General features: G+C 43.0%; 1 protein-coding gene across 1 annotated transcript in view; it reads left to right on the top strand.

Annotated features, from left to right (window-relative positions):
- The window catches only part of LOC137562037 (extracellular calcium-sensing receptor-like), a 51824-nt gene that overhangs the window by 28382 nt on the left and 5069 nt on the right, over nt 1-18373 (top strand). The window contains exons 2-5 of the mRNA XM_068273379.1: nt 1993-2284; nt 3362-3820; nt 9863-10090; nt 17818-17941. Of these exons, the coding sequence (XP_068129480.1) occupies nt 1993-2284; nt 3362-3820; nt 9863-10090; nt 17818-17941 (1103 nt within the window). The remainder of the gene's footprint in view (nt 1-1992; nt 2285-3361; nt 3821-9862; nt 10091-17817; nt 17942-18373) is intronic.

The following is an 18373-nucleotide window of genomic DNA, read 5'->3' as shown; positions in this document are numbered from 1 at the left end:
CGATGATATAGCAATGATCATATATCAAAAAAATCAGGATAATGGTAATGTAACAAAAGTAGGGACTAAATCCATAGGTGGCACATGAGCTAAGTGGAGTATCCAGACGTATACATAGGGGTATCAACATATGTACAGACAATAGAAGTTGATGAAATTATAATAACAACAATAAGTATAAAAGATAGGGACAATAACTATATATACTAACTTCATACGTTTGCTAGATCAAAAGCCATAACAATGTAAAACAGGATGGTAATATATCAATAAAAGAACAAAAATCAAAGTTGGCAATTAAATTTGTACAGAAGATAAAAAGGATGAAAAAATAGGGATAATATGTGTTAAATACTTAAGGCATTAAAAAAAAAAAAATTATATATATAAATATATATATAAACAAAGTGTATATTGCTGAAGGAGTGTCCCAATATAGGGTAGAGACATGTGAAGGTCATGATTGACCCTATTTTTCCGTCCTTAAAACATGAAGGGATGGGGAGAAGCCTATACAGTGGTTGCCTGAGCGGTAACCCATGTTTGTGAGTATAACCATCTCACCTATTCATTTCCCTTCGTATCTCTGACATACTACACCATATTGGGCTCTCGATTTCTCTCTTTTTTACAGTACATGCAAGCATAGCTTGTATGGTGGCTTTGCTATTAACCAGTAAATTACGTGAAAATTATGCTAAATTAAGGATGGATTACACAAAAGCCATTGAATTTCCAAATTGTAATTCCGTACGGGCGTAATTTAAAAAATCTACGGGAAATTGTGCGTAATTGTATTTAGCAGCTTGCAATCATCTCTACAAGATAAAACGCTACTCTGATTCACCTCCCCTGCATTACGACTATTTTCAGATTTATGGTCTAAAAGCCGTGCAATTTTTTCACAAGCTTTTATATCCTGAAAACAAGAAAAAAAAACATACCACAGAGAGATCTGCAGCAGCATATAACTCACTCAGGCATGGGAAAGTCTGGTAAAATATAAATGTGCACACATTGCTCATACATTTTACTGGCTTTTATGCAAGTAACTTAATTTGCACTGTTCCAGTAGTGTACACAACACATCTGTTGCTACTATAATATGCATTACACTATTTGATAGACAGCCAGTGTCTATCAACGAGCTCCCTCAGTGTGAAATCAGTATCTAAGAAAATGGAGACCAGTAACTGATGGACTTCTAGAGTCTTCTTGGGAACGTACAGGAGTCCAGCAAGCACTCACAATTTAAACAAATTTATTTTGAGTTCCCCTGAAAGCCTGATGGTTAACTTGAGTTGTGAGTACATTTGTTTAAAGAGAACCCGAGGTGGGATTTAATTATGTTAGTGGGGCACAGAGGCTGGTTGTGCACACTAACACCAGCCTCCGTTGCCCCATGGTGTGCCTCCAGGACCCCCCTGTGCGCCGCTATACCCCCCGCAGTGCTAGCGACACACAGCGTGTCGCCAGCACAATGTTTACCTATGCGCTGTCTGTTAGTGCCGCTCCCCCGCCTCCTCCGTATCGGCGCTACCCGCCCGCGTCACTTCCCTCCAATCAGCGGGAGGGAAGGGACGTGAGTGGGTAGCGCCGATACAGAGGAGGCGGGGGAGCGGCGCTGACAGACACGGCAAGGTAAACATTGTGCTGGCGACACGCTGTGTGTCGCTAGCACTGCGGGGGGTATAGCAGAGCGCAGGGGGGTCCTGGAGGCACACCATGGGGCAACAGAGGCTGGTGTTAGTGTGCACAACCAGCCTCTGTGCCCCACAAACATAAATAAATCCCAACTCCGGTTCTCTTTAACTTTGATTGCTTGCTGGACTCGTGACTTCTTAGATTAGACTTAAGGTGGTGATGTGGATAGTGCTGGGTTAATGCCTTGTTGTCTTCATGGCAAAGTAGATCATTCCTTCTTCTCAACTATTCTAAGGGCATGAACAACATAACTAGTCCACCAATGTTTTATTGTTCTTTATTTTTAAGATTCAACTGGGATTATTTCCGCATGCTTCAGACCGTCTTATTCTCTGTAGAGGAGATAAATATGAACCCAGAACTTTTGCCAAACATTTCTTTAGGCTTTCAGATGTACGACACTTGCAATGTTCCTCATTATGAGCTACAAGGTGCATTAGAATTTCTTACTGAATCCAGACCGCTTGTGCCAAACTTCAGATGTCTTTCTAGATCACCATTTACAGCAGTGATTGGATCTGTGGTGTCTGAAAACTCCATTATCTTGGCCAATGTTTTAGGTATCTTAAGGTACCCTCAGGTAAGAAGCTGGACATAAGTATTTTCATTTTGAAAAGTGTTACATATATTAACATATACATTGCATACTGCATAAGGGGGGCTTATATGCTTTCCTTGCGTTGAAAGACACCCATGGTTATAATTACTAGGTAATGCCCGGTGCTGTTGATCCAGGGATTTATCTGATTGCCATCTGGAGTTGGGAAGGAATGTGTTTCCCTTTTGGGGCTAATTGGACCATGCCTTGTAAGGTTTTTTTTTGCCTTTCTATGAATCAACAGGAATATGTGAGGGAACAGGCTAGTGTTGTACTTTATTTTCTTGTTGAACTTGATGGACGTATGTCTTTTTTTAACCCAAATAACTATGCAACTATTTTTGTTGCAATTTGCTTGTCCATTGAAAACCTAAAAAAAAAAAAAAAAATAACTCTTCTTGACGGAGGACATTAAAAATATATATTGTCCTTTTGTATGCATTTTCAAGTTAGTTGAATAGCTGCTTATGAGTTATGACAGATATATTAATCATCAGTAAAAACATAAAAGACAAAAACAAAAAAAATATTTTTACATGTGTTTACTGACAAAGAGATTACATAAAAGACAAATGGCTGCTAAAACAGCTAACTACTGCGAAAAAATGGGATTGTGCTTATTGACTTCTGACTTATGACATTGCTTTTGGACAAAGTCATGAAGTATAACTAAGTATAACTATATGGGAAAAAAGGAATTGAGATCAGAAAATGGTATTAAATAGGATAGTATTAGGTAGTTTCTAGAAGAAGGCTGTTAGTGATCAGTAGATGCTAGTGGCAGGTAGGGAAGGATTGGTAGATTCTGGCAGTTGATAGTAGAATCTAGTGGTGGGTACATAGCGTTCAGTAAAGTTACATCCTAGTGTTGGGTAGGTAGTGATTAGCAGAACCCCTTGAAGACCACAATTACTAGAGTTTCGTAAATATTTCTCTAACATTCAATCATTCTAAGCATAGCACACATGTATGATTGTCTTTTTTTTCCTGGGGAAGATGGGGTGCAATTGACTTTGAGACCTCTAAATCGTTTGTCAAATTAATTTATTTTCATTTCAGATTAGTCCCCTCTCAAGTGTTTCCCTTCTCAGTAATCGACCAGTGTTTCCATCTTTCTTCAGGACTGTTGCCAGTGACAAGTTTCAGTCCAAAGGTTTGGCAAAACTTGTTCTTCAGTTTGGTTGGACTTGGGTAGGTCTGCTGGCAGCAAATAATGATTATGGACAGCTTGGAATTCAACCAATCAAAAAAGAGGTAATCAAAGCTGGAGGGTGTGTGGCATTCACAGAAACCCTTCTTCTGGGTCAGCCGGATCGTAATGCTCCTCATATAGTGAAGGTCATCAAAGAGTCAACGGTGACAGTGATAATTGCTTTTGTTCGTGATGTTGATATGGTTCCCATCATGGATGAGATGTTGAAACAGGATGTCAATGGAAAACTCTTTGTTGGCAATGCTGGCTGGTCCAAGAGCAACTTGTTCTTAATGGAGAAGTACTTTCAAGTTGTTTCTGGGACTGTTGGTTTAGGACTTACCCACCACATAGTTCCAGGATTGAATGATTTTCTTGTCAGGATTGAAAATGTCTCCTACATGGAACAGACATGGAAGAATTTATTTTGGGAAAATATTTTTAACTGCAGGCTTTCAGTTGACATAAGCAATTCAAGTTCATTGGATGTCAAAGAGTGTACCAGGGTTGAAAGTATGAGTAGTCTAAGAAACAGCTACAGCTATATCAATAGCTTTAAATACACTGAAAATATTCATGATGCAGTGAATTTTGTAGCCACAGCTTTAGAACATATGAGAAAATGTGAAATAAGTGGACGATTTTATTCTTCTGAGAACTGTACAAGCATTAGGAATTTCAAGCCATGGCAGGTAATTTACTTGTGTTTGACTAAAGGATAACATGCTCACTACTTTTACATTCTCTATGCTACGGGCGCCAAACTCCAGACCTCAAGGGCCATATCCATGCCAGCATTGGGGATGATCGGATTGAGCAAATTCTGTTCCGACGGAAATAACAGATTCCGTCAGTGTTAAATTCCGTCGCTATGAAAATTCCTCCGGATTTGTACGAAATTCCGCGGAATTCCAGATTCCGTGGGAAAATGTGAAAAAATCACTAAAGTATCCTTGTTTATCCTATATGGTGGCCCATAGTCCTTATTTCCTCCCTTCCTTCCTATTCCAGGGAATTGTAGTATTTCAAAAGCCAGCTTACATACCGTGGCTGGGAATTGAACCCAGGTCTCAGTGTGTGGTAGGTAACTCACTTAACCACTATACCACCACCAACACTACATGCTGAAGCCAGCCTAGCATGTACCATCATGATCAATACAAGAGAAAAATTAGGTTGCTTAAGGATTTGTAGCATGTCAAAAGCCAACTCACATTGGCTGGGAATTGAACCCAGGCTGGGCATTGAAACCAGTTCTCAGTGTGTGGTAGGTAACTCACTTAACCACTATACCACCAACACTACATGCTGAAGCCAGCCTAGCATGTACCATTATGATCAATCCAAGAGAAAAATTAGCTTGCTTAAGGATTTGTAGCCAGGCATGGCCTTGCCTTTTGTGTTCAACAGTTGTCCGAAGAGAATCCCAGATAGCCAGGTAGATTTCTCTCTCTCTCTCTCTCTCTCTCTCTCTCTCTCTCTCTCTCTCTCTCTCTCTCTAGAAGGGATGGTCACCACTTTTCGCGGAATTGTATTTCGCGGAATTTTTAGGCGGAAATTGGTAATTCCGTTCCGTTTGGTCAGAACAGAATTGCTTTTTCAATCTGGCAGAATTCCGAAATTGCCTGTGAAATTCTGCCGGTATCCGTTGATGGTTTTAAGCTGAAAATTCAGTTCAATGGCATCAAGTTCTAGAGAGAGAGAGAGAGAGAGAGAGAGAGAGATAGAGAGCTCATTTTTCTCTTGGGTATATCACAATGGTACATGCTAGGCTGGTTTCAGCATGTAGTGTTGGTGGTATAGTGGTTAAGTGAGTTACCTACCAAACACTGAGCCCTGGGTTCAATTCCCAGCCAATGTGAGTTGGGTTTTGACATGCTACAAATCCTTAAGCAACCTAATTTTTTCTCTTGGATTGATCATAAATGGTACATGCTAGGCTGGCTTCTGCATGTAGTGTTGGTGGTATAGTGTTTACGTGAGTTACCTACCACACACTGAGACCTGGGTTCAATTTCAATCCCAGCCTGGGTTCAATTCCCAGCCAATGTGAGTTGGCTTTTGACATGCTACAAATCCTTAAGCAACCTAATTTTTCTCTTGGATTGATCATAATGGTACATGCTAGGCTGGCTTCTGCATGAAGTATTGGTGGTATAGTGGTTAAGTGAGTTACCTACCACACACTGAGACCTGGGTTTAATTCCCAGCCACGGTATGTAAGCTGGCTTTTGAAATACTACAATTCCCTGGAAGATGTGTGGTAGGAAGAAAGTGTGTGGTACGAAGAAAGGAATTTGAATTGCGTAAAATTCCGCTGAATTAAAAAAATTTCCGCGGAATTCCGTTTTACAGCTATAGCAATTCTGTTCCAACAGCCGAAATTGGAATTGGCCCAATTCCGGCCAGAATCGCGGAATTTAGAATTCCGCAAAATCCAGCGACCATCCCTAGCCAGCATTTAGAATGTGATGAGAAATGTGTTCTACATGATAAACCACACCTTTTCTGATTCAGTCCCATCATTGAATTTCAGTTGTGCCAGAAATGTTTGAGGACCTCAACCCTTGAGGACTGGTGTGTTCGACATCCCTGCTCCAGAGCCGGGACAAGGTCCTCCAGCACCCAAGGCTGAGACATCATAGTGCAGTGGTTCCCAACCTTTTTGGAGTCGTGACACATCAAACCAAACGTTCAGATCTCCGTGACACATAGACTAAATGCATGTAATGAGAGACAGCGTGTCCCCACTAAATGCACGTAAGAGACAGCGTTTCAGCAGTAAATGCACGTAATGAGAGACAGTGTTTCCCCAGTAAATGCACATAATAAGAGACAGCTTTTTACCAGTAAATGCAAATAATAAGAGACAGCTTTTCACCAGTAAATGCACTTAATAAGAGACAAGCTTTTCACCAGTATATGCACATAATGACAAACAGCCAGTTGTCCCCAGTATATGTAGCCAGGGATATATGTGCCCAGTATATGTAGCCAGAGGTATATGTCCCCAGTATATGTAGGCAGGTGTATATGTGGCCAGTATATGTAGGCAGGTGTATATGTGCCCAGTATATGTAGTCAGGGGTATATGTGCCCAGTATATGTAGGCAGGGGTATATGTTCCCAGTATATGTAGCCAGGGGTATATGTGCCCAGTATATGTAGGCAAGGGTATATGTGCCCAGTATATGTAGGCAGGGGTATATGTTCCCAGTATATGTAGCCAGGGGTATATGTGCCCAGTATATGTAGCCAGGGGTATATGTGCCCAGTATATGTAGACAGGGGTATATGTGCCCAGTATATGTAGCCAGGGGTATATGTGCCCAGTATATGTAGCCAGGGGTATATGTGCCCAGTTTATGTAGCCAGAGGTATATGTGCCCAGTATATGTAGCCAGGGGTATATGTGCCCAGTATATGTAGCCAGGGGTATATGTGCCCAGTATATGTAGCTAGGGGTATATGTGCCCAGTATATGTAGCCAGGGGTATATGTGCCCAGTATATGTAGGCAGGGACATATGTGCCCAGTATATGTAGCCAGGGGTATATGTGCCCAGTATATGTAGTCAGGTGTATATGTGCCCAGTATATGTAGCCAGGTGCCCCCCCCCAGGAGGAGAGAGCGAGGGAAGGAGAGCGGCACCTCAGGGTGCTCTCCCTCCCTCGCTCTCTCATCCGGAACGAAGTGCGGTGGCTGGCAGAGGGGCGAAACTTACCTTCCGTGTCTCCGTCTGGTCTCGTCGCAGGTGCGGGATGATTTGCCACTACTCTGGTCTGATCCAGACCAGAGCAGCGGCTGCGGCACCAGAACTTCTGGCGCTTGGAGCGCACATGGGTTGGGAACCACTGCCACAGTGCATCCCTCTCATCCCAGCTGTCACTCACTGATTGCTATTAGACTAAGAGGTGCCCCATGGCTAACAACCCGCTCACCCCCCTCCCAACACCTTATTCTCTAGTTATCCGGCTTGCAGTCACTGCCATGTATCCCCTTTTCTTATTTCTCTCTGCTTCAAACACAATAGGCGAATGATAGGACTGAGTGAGTTGTGCGCCCCCTCCTACACTGCGCCCTGAGGCTGGAGCCTCTCTTGCCTCTGCATCGCCCCAGCACTGCCCTGCTCTATACCCTTTGGCCCTAAATTACTAAGATTCATGAGCAGAGTGGAGCCTGAGAGATCCAGCAATCGTTGACTGTATTTCTTTTTGAGCCCTCTGTTACGCTACACTTTACCTTCTCTAAACATTTCTCAGTTATAATATTGCTGTTTGCACCATTGCACTTTATAGTTGATCAATTACTGTCATTGTTAGATCTACCTCATATTATTTCATGTACTTCATTGACTGCCCTGGTGACCCTCACAGCCTGGGGGCCCATCTTGCAAGGGTCATAAAACAAGTGTGGACATTGGAATCTTCACACCAATAACAGGCGTACCTACAAATACACCTGAACTGAAAGATGGAGCCCTTTATCAGAGGGAGTAAAGTAGTAGTTGGGGCCCACTTACAGCTCTGGGCCCACTTGTGGTTGCAGAAGCTGCTCCCCTGTAATTACGCCGCTGGCTGCTATTTTAATATTTGTTCGACTACAAAGATCTTGGCTTAATTAAATTGTAATTTTCTGTGACATGTTGTTTGATACTTACCCTGCCCCCCAACCATTTTTTCTTCATGTTTATAACCATATGTTTTTGTGGTTGCCAATAAAATAAAACTATTTTTGCATTCATAAATTACCTCTAGTCTGGTGTTGTTTTAGAAGATATCTTTACTCCCCTGCTATTGCTATATATCCTTAGCAAAATTTGGAGGGATCATTGATTATAGCTATTATCTTTGCATTGGTACTTTTCCATCAATTGCTTTTAAAACTTCCTGATGAAATCCTACATCAGGAACGACATTCTGGAGTGAACTCTACTGCCGCCTATCAGAAAAGTTTTTCCTAGTCACAGGTCATAGATCTTCAAAATATCAAAGAACAAAACACTGAACTATTCTACAGTAGCCTTCAACAAACCCTGATTTGAATCCAGTCTATGGAAAGAACTGAAACATAGAGTCCACAGAAGAAACCCTTCAAACATGACACAGCTAAAGCAGTTTTGTTTATAAGCAATGGGCCAAGCTACATTTTGACAGGTGCTGAAGTCTTGTTGAGAACTACCGAAATTGCTTGTTTGTCACATTTCAGTATTGGGTTAAGGGGCCAATCATTGTACCCATGCCAATTTAATCAGTGTTTTTATGTGAAACATTCTGATGAGTCAAAATTCTAAAGCAAAATCTGATTTTTTTTGTTGTATATGGAACAAACCATGATCTGCTCCAGCTTATTTTGTCTATTTCAAGTTATTTAAAAGATAGTCATGAGTTCTAGTTTTTTTTTTATAGAGAGGTACCAACATATTTGTCCTACAAGAGGATTAGTGATGAGGAGGCCTGATCACTCGCATCCTACAGCTGTGACCACATCAGCATTGTAGTAATGAAGAGCCTGACGCACAAAACTCTGGTTGTTGTGCACTGGGAGAGATCAACAATTTGACCATTACTAGCCCAGGGGGAGCACTGGTTTTTACCCAATTACTGCCACGTGCGCTACCACAGTAACATGCACATTACTATGGTAACGCGCATTACCCAATGCATCACCATGATACCAATGCACATGTTAACCCGGTAACGTGCATATCCCTAATGGGTTAATGGCCAGTGCTCACCTTGCATTAGTAAAGATACAATTGCAAGTGCAGCAAATGCTTGCATACGGCAACTAAGTTCAGTGCATCAGGTCCTATGTCTCCAATAGAAGCACCTTTCAGATAAAGTTCAGACTATTTTGGTGCCCACTTATTGCCAAAATGCCACACCAGATGTTCTCAAAGAAACTGATGCTCAGTAATGAGTCCATTAGCAAAGCTGTAGAATGGCTAGGAAGGTCAAATGACCTACATTTTAGATGTAATAGTATATCTAAAGCTGGCCACTAACGGTCCAATTTCTAGCGAAAAATCGTTCGAGCGATCAGAAATTCTGATCAGATTGGTTGTAAATAATCTCCATTGGTGGACACAATTGAGTATGAACAAGTGAAAAAAATGTCGCCTGAATGAATTTTCGTCGAAGGAAAATTTGGATTTTCTTGGTGGTCGTGATAGATAGGAAGCAAAGATTGGTTAGTTGATGGTGTAGTGAAGGATTTTTCGTCCGATCAGAATTTCTGATTGCTCGAACGATTTTTCGTTAGAAATTGGACCGTTAGTGGCCAGCTTAAGATAAAACCAAATACAAGTGTATTACGCTATATAAAGAGTTACCAGAAGAGTTTATTAAAATGTTTTTATGTTACAGCTTTTGCATTATATAAAGAATGTGAGATTAACATTGAGCAGTGGGCGTGAAATTTACTTCGATGAAAATGGAGACATTCCGGCCACACATGATATTGTCAACTGGCAGAAGAGCTCAGATGGCTCCATGTACTATGTTGATATCGGGACATACGACAGCTCAACTTTACCAGATCCAACCTTCAACATCAACTTCAGTTTGTTGAGATGGCACACGGCTGACTCACAGGTGGACATCTATTATTAAAAATGGCAAAGTATAGATGTTCCTTATTTATATTTAGGTTTCCACTTTTATACAGTATATAACGCAGCTCTGCTACGCTGTTTAGAGCCCAATACAGTGTAGTAAGTTTGGAATAATGCATGTAAAGAAGACTGAGTGATACTCACAAAAGTGGGATACCTCAAACAGATCCACCGTATAAGCAAGTCATTAAACAAACCTGACCCCACTTGGGTTTGAGAAGTCGCTCTATGTAGAAACAGGAAAAAGGGTTAACACCCCTCCACCAAGGGTGGACAATTTGATGCAGAGGCATCAACAGAATAAAAGACACTAACATCTGTTTAAAGAGAAACCGTAACCAAGAATTGAACTTCATCCCAATCAGTAGCTGATACCCCTTTTCCCATGAGAAATCTTTTCCTTCTCTCAAACAGATCATCAGGGGGCTCTGTATGGCTGATGTTGTGGAGAAACTCCTCCGACAGTGTGACGTCAGCAAGTGGGTGCTGACATTACACTGTGGGAGCCTTGTTGCATCGTGGGAAATAACAGCTGTTTACTGCTGTTTCCAACTGCCAAAAAAAGCAAGCAGCATTTCCTTCCACTGACATCACCTGCCAGCAGTAAAAATGTCACCATGTGATAAATGTCAGAATGAAAATCAGGGAGAGGAAAGATTTTACAATGGGCAAACACTGACTAAATCATTTATACATAATCATTGTACAAATTAAGCACTTTTTTCCTCTGTAAGAATGGAGGAGGTGGTTGATATGACACAGATAGTCAACTTCTAAAACAGCTTTAATTCAATACACTCCAAATCGAAATGCATTCCAAAAGAATCTCCTGATTCTTCAGGCAAAAAATATGGGAGTATCTGGGTAGAACTAAGCAATATACTAAGGTACTGTGCTAACAGAAAGTAGAAAGTCTTAGCAAAAATACTTATTTAATTTAATTCTGTGGGCCTGTTTACACCTCTGGGTTGTAAAGAATTACGTTATTATAATTCACTACATGCAGGCTTTGATTTAACATATATGGTATAACACATACTGGTCCATATCCTATTCACTTTTCTTTTGAGTTTTCTCCAAGTAGATATTTTCTTAATCCTTGCCAATAAAATAACCTTAAAGCTCTCATCATGCAAGAAAATAGTTAAAATAAGCTTGTAAGTTTGATATTCCTTTTTTTCTACTTTTTAGTATTTTTTAGTGCTGAAAAGTTCTTTTTTTAAGATGAAAAAGCCCGGTATGAGTGCCCCAGAATAGGAAGACAGGCATAGATGTCCCCACTATTAGTAAGCCAGGCATAGGTGCCCCCAGTATAAGTTAGCGAGGCATACAGTAGGTGCCCCCAGTATAGGTAGCTATGTAGCTAGATAGCTAGGTATGAGTGCCCCCAGAAGAGATAGCCAGGCAGAATAGGTAGCCAGTATAGGTAGAAGGTAATATGATATCTGGAAATAATGTAATAAATCTCACTGATATCCACCTTGATGCCGATTGCATTGGCTTACTGTCTAGAGGCCTTACGTTTGCCCCTAATACTGGTGGCGATGAATTTGAGGTGTTTAAAGATCTTACCTTCTATCTTAGAAGGGTAGCTTTGAAATTAATGTTTGAGGATAAGCAGCCAATTAATGAAACGAGATTAGAGGAGATACACTCTGAGGATCAAATTGAACATGTTGGTCAATGGTCAGTTACAGACAGAGCCTCTCTGAGAGATTTGGAGCAGTTGCTAGATGAGGGGCAGGGCATAGTGGGGTGTTATCAAATGAACCTGAACATTTAAATCCAAACCCTTTAGATCTAAGAGCAAAATCACAATTTATGCCCCAATTAAATCACAAATTAAAAGCCTTTAGAGATTTAGCTCAGAGAGACTTGTAAAAAATTGCCTGGAAGCCGAACAAAAAAGTAAAGACAATCTTACCCTAGCGGAAAGGAAGGCCCTTGACTTTTTGAAAAGTAGAGATGACATAGTGATACGTCCAAGTGACAAGGGAGGCAACGTTGTTTTACTGACTGAGTCATATTATAGATCTGAGTGTTTAAGATTACTTGGTGATGCTGAGATATATATTCGACTGAGAGACAACCCTTTTTTAACAATTAAGACGAAAGTAAATTTACTGGTAGACAGTGGGAAGGAGATGGGGGTTCTCACGAGGGGAGAGGCAGATTTTTGCGGTGTAACCAGCTTCAGGACACCGATTTTTTATATCATCCCCAAGATTCACAAGTGCAGGGAGACACCTCCGGGGCGACCCATAGTGTCCGGCAATGAGGGTCCCCTTGTGAGGCTTGGCAAGTACCTTGATGGGAAATTAAAGCCCATGGTTGAAGGGTTACCCTCGTATGTCCGAGACACAGGTGACGTATTGGTGGTCCTTGAGGGTTTCCCTGTACTTGAAAAATATATTTTGGTAAGTATTGATGTGGAGGGGCTATATACCTCGATTCCACATGAGGTAGGGCTGGCGGCAACCACTTTTTTCCTTCGTGAGCAATTTCCTGACTCCCCACTACATAATCAATTTGTAATTGAGGCTTTGCAATTGGTGTAAATTGCTTTATGTTTGACGGACGTTACCACCGCCAGGCCAGGGGCACGTCGATGAGGGCATCCTGGGCTCCTGCCTATGCTTGTTTACATCTGGGCTGGTGGGGGCGCAGAGATGTGTACCCCCTCGATCTCTTCCAGAGGTATGCGGGACTCTGGCTGAGATTTATTGATGACGTGCTTCTGGTCTGGCGAGGAAGTATAGAGGAGTTGGAGGCTTTCATGACGAAACTGACTGACAATGAAAGAAACTTACGGTTCACATATGAGTACAGTAGGGAAGAGTTGTCCTTTTTGGACCTGAAAATACGCAAGGAAGGTGATAGGTTTATCACCTCCACTCATAGGAAGCCCACGGCTAGGACCACATTACTCCATTATCAGAGCCATCACTTGATATCACACAAAAAAACGGTGCCAGGGGGGACAATATCATAGGTTGCGAAAGAATTGTGCTTTGGAGGACGATTTCTTACGAGAAGGTGAAGACTTGAGTCAAAGATTAAAAGAGAGAGGGTATCCTACTGATCTAGTAGAAAAGGAGTTTCAAAAAGCTAAAGATAAGGATAGAAAAGAAGTGTTATGGGGTAAAAAAAAGCAAAAAAATGCTGGTCCTATCAGGTTTATAACCACTTATGGTAGCCATTGGTATGAGCTACAGACAACCTTACAAAAACATTGGAATGTCCTCTTATTGGATCCAAGAATAGAGTGAATAGTGGGGAACCGGCCCTACATGACGCCAAGGTGGGCCCCTAATTTGAAAAAAGTATTGGTACGATCAGAATTTCATTCTAAACCAAAACAAACGTGGCTGAGCAATGCTCCAGCTAGACTTGGAATGTTCCAGTGTGGCGGATGCATTGTTTGCAAATATGTGTAAAGAACAAAATATTTTAGAAATGCGAAAGGCAATAAGTGTTATGAGATACGTGATAATATAAATTGTAATTCTGAGTGAGTAGTATATTGCATTACCTGTCCCTGCGACTTGATGTATGTGGGGAAAACTAAGAGAAGACTGGGTGCCAGAATTGGCGAACATATCAATAACATCGAGAATGCCACCAAGGATAGTCCCCTAGGCTTACATTTTGAAATATCCCATAATAGAGATCCAAAAGGTCTAAAGTTCAAGGGGATAATGAAACAAAGAATTCCAAAAAGAGGTGGGAATATAGAAAATGAATTATACAAAATAGAGGCAGGCTGGATTTATCGTTTGGGAACAATAATCCCATATGGACTAAATTCAGATCTCAATATGACATACTTTCTGCAATAATCTCTCTGTGTGGAGTAAAGGTCCTTTCAAGATACTCTCTGAAGGCAAGACGCTGATAAAGTTTATTAACATCTAAATGATTTGTTATCATAAAGTTTGCATGCTCGTTGTATGTAAAAGAAACCTCCCACAGGATTGTCAATATAAAGGATGGATCACGGGGAAGCCAGCTACGTCACTGCTTTGAGAAAGCCCCGTGGGCGGGGCGAACCGCATCAGCAGGAGGCGGCGAATCAGCTTGGTGAGCGCTCATGCGGAAATCTGGCCGCATGGCCGCATGAATGGCGTCTAACAGGAAGCATACACCGCGGTCCGGATCTGTAGGAGTCCCAGCTAGGGGAGCGGTGCGGATAGTAGGGACGACTCTCCGCAAGCCCCCTGAAGTTGTGAAGGGTTTGGGACCAGAAGGTGAGACAAGGCCGAACGCAAATACAGACACGTTGAAGTCTCTCCACCACAGTTAAAGCCACAAAACCGTGAGTCATCATTGAGCAGCCGCAGTGCCATGGTCAGAATATTACAAGTACATGCTTATATCCCCATTGAGATCAATCATGTTGAGCTGAATTTAGGGAGTAGTGACACAGTTCCAATTGTGTCCTTTTGGGAAACTGACTTACAGCAAGCGATTTAAAGGGGACATTGTCATACAATTTGAAAAAATCTCAGATTTCAACAGGGAATGAACTACCCAAGTCTGCACTGAAGTTCCATCCAGGACAGTTGGCATGCTCTGAGGCCTCGGTGTGCGTCGGTGGTGGGCCACATACGACCAATTAAGATTGGTAGGCCGTCCATTTTTTGCATAGGCTGATGCTGGGCGATTTTGGACAGACCATATACCATCTTTTGGTCGGTGGCAAATTATAGACACGTTATATCGGTTTGACCGAGAAAGATTGTAGTGCCGCCCATCTTTGTGCATAGGTTTGACACCAGGCGATTTGGGCTTAATTGCACACAATCCAAGGTCTAACATAATTACAATCAAATGTGCTCACCAAGCTGATTCATGTTTTTAGGCAAGTTTTAAAGTTTGTGTCCTTGTCTTGGCCAGTACATGTTGTGGCAATCGTCACATAATACATTTTGTATCTTTTTTCAGCAAATGCAGCAGTATTGGTTATCCATGAATGTTTTGTCACAGTATACCAGTATTTAACCAATACAGCTCCTCTTCGCGGAGACGTGCATTTTTCAAATTGGGTTGGACGCTCATAGTATATATATTGTCGATAACCAGTATAGGTAGCCAGGCATAGGCGTTCCCAGTATAGGCAGGTAGCCAACCTCCCCCCATTATAGGCATCCGTTAGCCAGATTACTTCCCTCCCCCATAGGAAGAACCCCTTCAGGCAGTAAAATGTCTGATAAAGCCACTTCCCCTGGTATTGACTCACTGCAGGGTCTGGCCCCCAGGTCCCCCTACCTCGTTTGCTGGCACTGCACTTCCCAGCATTCTCAGACCTCAGAGCAGTGGTAGCTTACACTGAAGATACATGCGCGCTCACAGTGACGGTGTATATACTTCATATACAAGAAGTGAGCAGAGATGCTACTGCCTGTATACTCACCATCACTGGGCAGCGTGCATGTATCTTCAGTGTAAACTACAGATGCTCTAAAGTCTGACAATGCCAAGCAGTGCGGCGCCAGCAAGCGGGGGAGGGAGACCTTGGACCCGACCTTTGTGGTGAGGCACGGACTAAGGGCAAAAGATATTTAGGCAAATTGAAAGAGAAAGGGGGACTTTGGCCGACCAGTGAGCTGTCTGATGCAGCACTGCCCCCTATTTCTGCCGCCTGAGGCATGCCCTTCACCCAGCTTCATGGCAAAATCGCCCCTGTTTGGACCCTATAGAGCCTTCCTGGTCCTCTCACAGTGCCATCAATCCAGTGCTGTCCCCGGTTCAAATATGCCACCTCCTGGAGTGTTCAGAAGGCTTTCAGAGCACAGGTGGCCACAATTTCTTCTGAAAATGTGTAGCTTGGTACTGTCCATGGGCAATTGCATGCTCCCACATGTGCAGTGCGCTGCCATCCATCTTTGCAAGCATTCAGGGCCTTGAGTGCTTCTGAAGCCTTCGCAGAGTCCCTGAAGGCATTTCTCAGCTCATTAGTTGAATACCTGCAACAGGATTGACAGTACTGTTATAAGGGACTCACCTCCAGGATCCAGCGACTTGGCCGTCTCTGCTTAGAGCAGGTTGCGTCCTGGCACTTCCGCGTGTCGGCAGCTGTCCCCCACTGGTGATACGCACACTGGGGATTGCTTTGCGCAGTGATGCTAAAACACCGCTATCCCGCTTTAGAACGAGGGGTCTTTACCCCCCAAATCCCCTCTGTGGTGTCGGGGATCGCTTCCTGTTGAGGCAGGGCTAATGGCCGCAGCCCTGCCTCTCAGAGCGCGTCTATCAGCGCTGATCGCCGCCTCTCCCCACCCCTCTCAGTCTTCCTTCACTGAGAGGGGCGGGGGAGAGGTGTAGATCTGCCTTCTAATAGACGCGCATGGAGGCAGGGCTACAGCCGAAAGCTCTGCCTCCATGAGCAGCAAAATCTACGACCAAGTTGGTCGTGGATTTTGCAGGGGGGGATTTGGGGGGTAAAGACCCCTTGTTTTGCCACAGCGTTTTAGCTGGGGCAAACATGCCCATGTTAAATATAAGGTAAAAAGCGAGTTTTAATCTCGCTTCAGAGTCTCTTTAAACCTTTCTGTGAAAGTTGCATGTTGCCTATGATAGCTCTAGTTTGCTGGTTGCTGGGTGCTCTGTATACCTGCTCTTGTTATATTGGATTATCTAGATTTCAACCTCTGCTTGTTTACTGGACCTCCCTTCTCTGCCTGAACCAACCTATTGCCTGGATTATTGTTACGACTGTTTGCTGCCTGGTTTGACCTCAGATACTTCTTTGACCTTTCTTCTGCCTAGTCCTCCTGTACTGAGATATCTCTGTTTACCTGTGTAAACTGGACTCTGCTACTCTGTATCCCTGTTTAGGCCTGGAAGTTTATTTGCTCACTCTGCATTTAGCTTCAATGCCTTGCACACTAAAGGCCTGTGTGTAACCGAAGGCGGGTAGGTGTTGTCTTCTCACCTCTCGTTCAAGCGGGGATGCACCACATAGGGTGAAGCGTGTGAAGGTAGATTGGGGCATTGGAGCTGATTCGTGAGTGGATATTCCTACAGGCCTGAGAACTGGAATGAGGATCAGAAAGAATTTATAGGATCCAGAGCCTTCCCTCTTCATAAGTGAGTATATAACTTTTTTCACATTTATTTTCTCAGGCCCCGCTGGGCCGATTTTCGAAAAAATGTTTCCCTACATGCATTTTTTTCCCTACCACACGCAGCTAGCAAAATGCTAGCTGCGTGTGGTACGCGATCACCGCCGCTTCCCGCCGATTCGCTGCTACCCACCACGCCGAGCCCCCCCCAGACCCCTGCGCAGCCTGGCCAATCAGTGCCAGGCAGCACTGAGGGGTGGATCAGGATTCCCTCTGACGTCCCGACGTCCACGACGTCGGTGACGTCATCCCGCCTCGTCGCCATGGCGACCGGGGAAGCCCAGCAGGAAATCCCATTCTGTACGGGATTTCCTGCTTACTCTGATCGCCGGAGGCGATCGGAGTGGGTGGGGGATGCCGCTGCTCAGCGGCTATCATGTAGCGAGCCCTGGGCTCGCTACATGATTTTAAAAAAATAAAATTTAAAAAAAGTGCTATGCTGCCCCCTTGCCACGGGAATTGGACCGGCAAGGGGGTTAATCAAAGTGGTTGAATCAACCAGGAAATCAACTAAGCATCAGGTGCTCCCTAACCACAGTGTCCGATGGGTAAATATTTTCTAAGGTTGTTATTTGAATTACAGGTTCCTCGCTCAGTCTGCAGTGAGAGCTGCCCCTTGGGATTCAGAAAGGCCCCATTACAAGGACAACCTGTCTGCTGCTATGAATGCATCCAGTGTTTACAAGGAGAGATCTCCAATCAGACTGGTAAATTATAATTATTATTATAGAGTACAAAACAGACAATAGTGGGGGCCATAGGTACATAAGTAAAACAACACCATCATAATATCAAGCAACATAGCTACAAAATATCTGCATGAATATGATTTAAAACATCAGAAATACTGGTAGATGTTCATTTGATACAGTGGCGAAACTACGGTGGGGCAAGGAAGGGGGGGGGGGTCAACTAGTGATGAGCAGAAATTACGCCCTTGCACAATTACACATCGTAATATGCAATTACACATTGTAATCGTAATGCGAAATTTCAGGGCAATAGCGAAATTAATTTTGTAGTTAATTGTACCTAATCATAATTATGCATGAATGCCAGGTTTGGAGGTGACTAGCAAAGCCCTCATACATGCCATTGTTAACAAAAATGTTACATATGTTATGAAGAATAGTGGGTAC

Source organism: Hyperolius riggenbachi, chromosome 3 (genome assembly GCF_040937935.1).
Source record: "Hyperolius riggenbachi isolate aHypRig1 chromosome 3, aHypRig1.pri, whole genome shotgun sequence".
Taxonomy (NCBI): Eukaryota; Metazoa; Chordata; class Amphibia; order Anura; family Hyperoliidae; genus Hyperolius; species Hyperolius riggenbachi.
The sequence above is the reverse complement of the archived record's forward strand: the minus strand, read 5'-3'. Positions and strand labels throughout refer to the sequence as shown.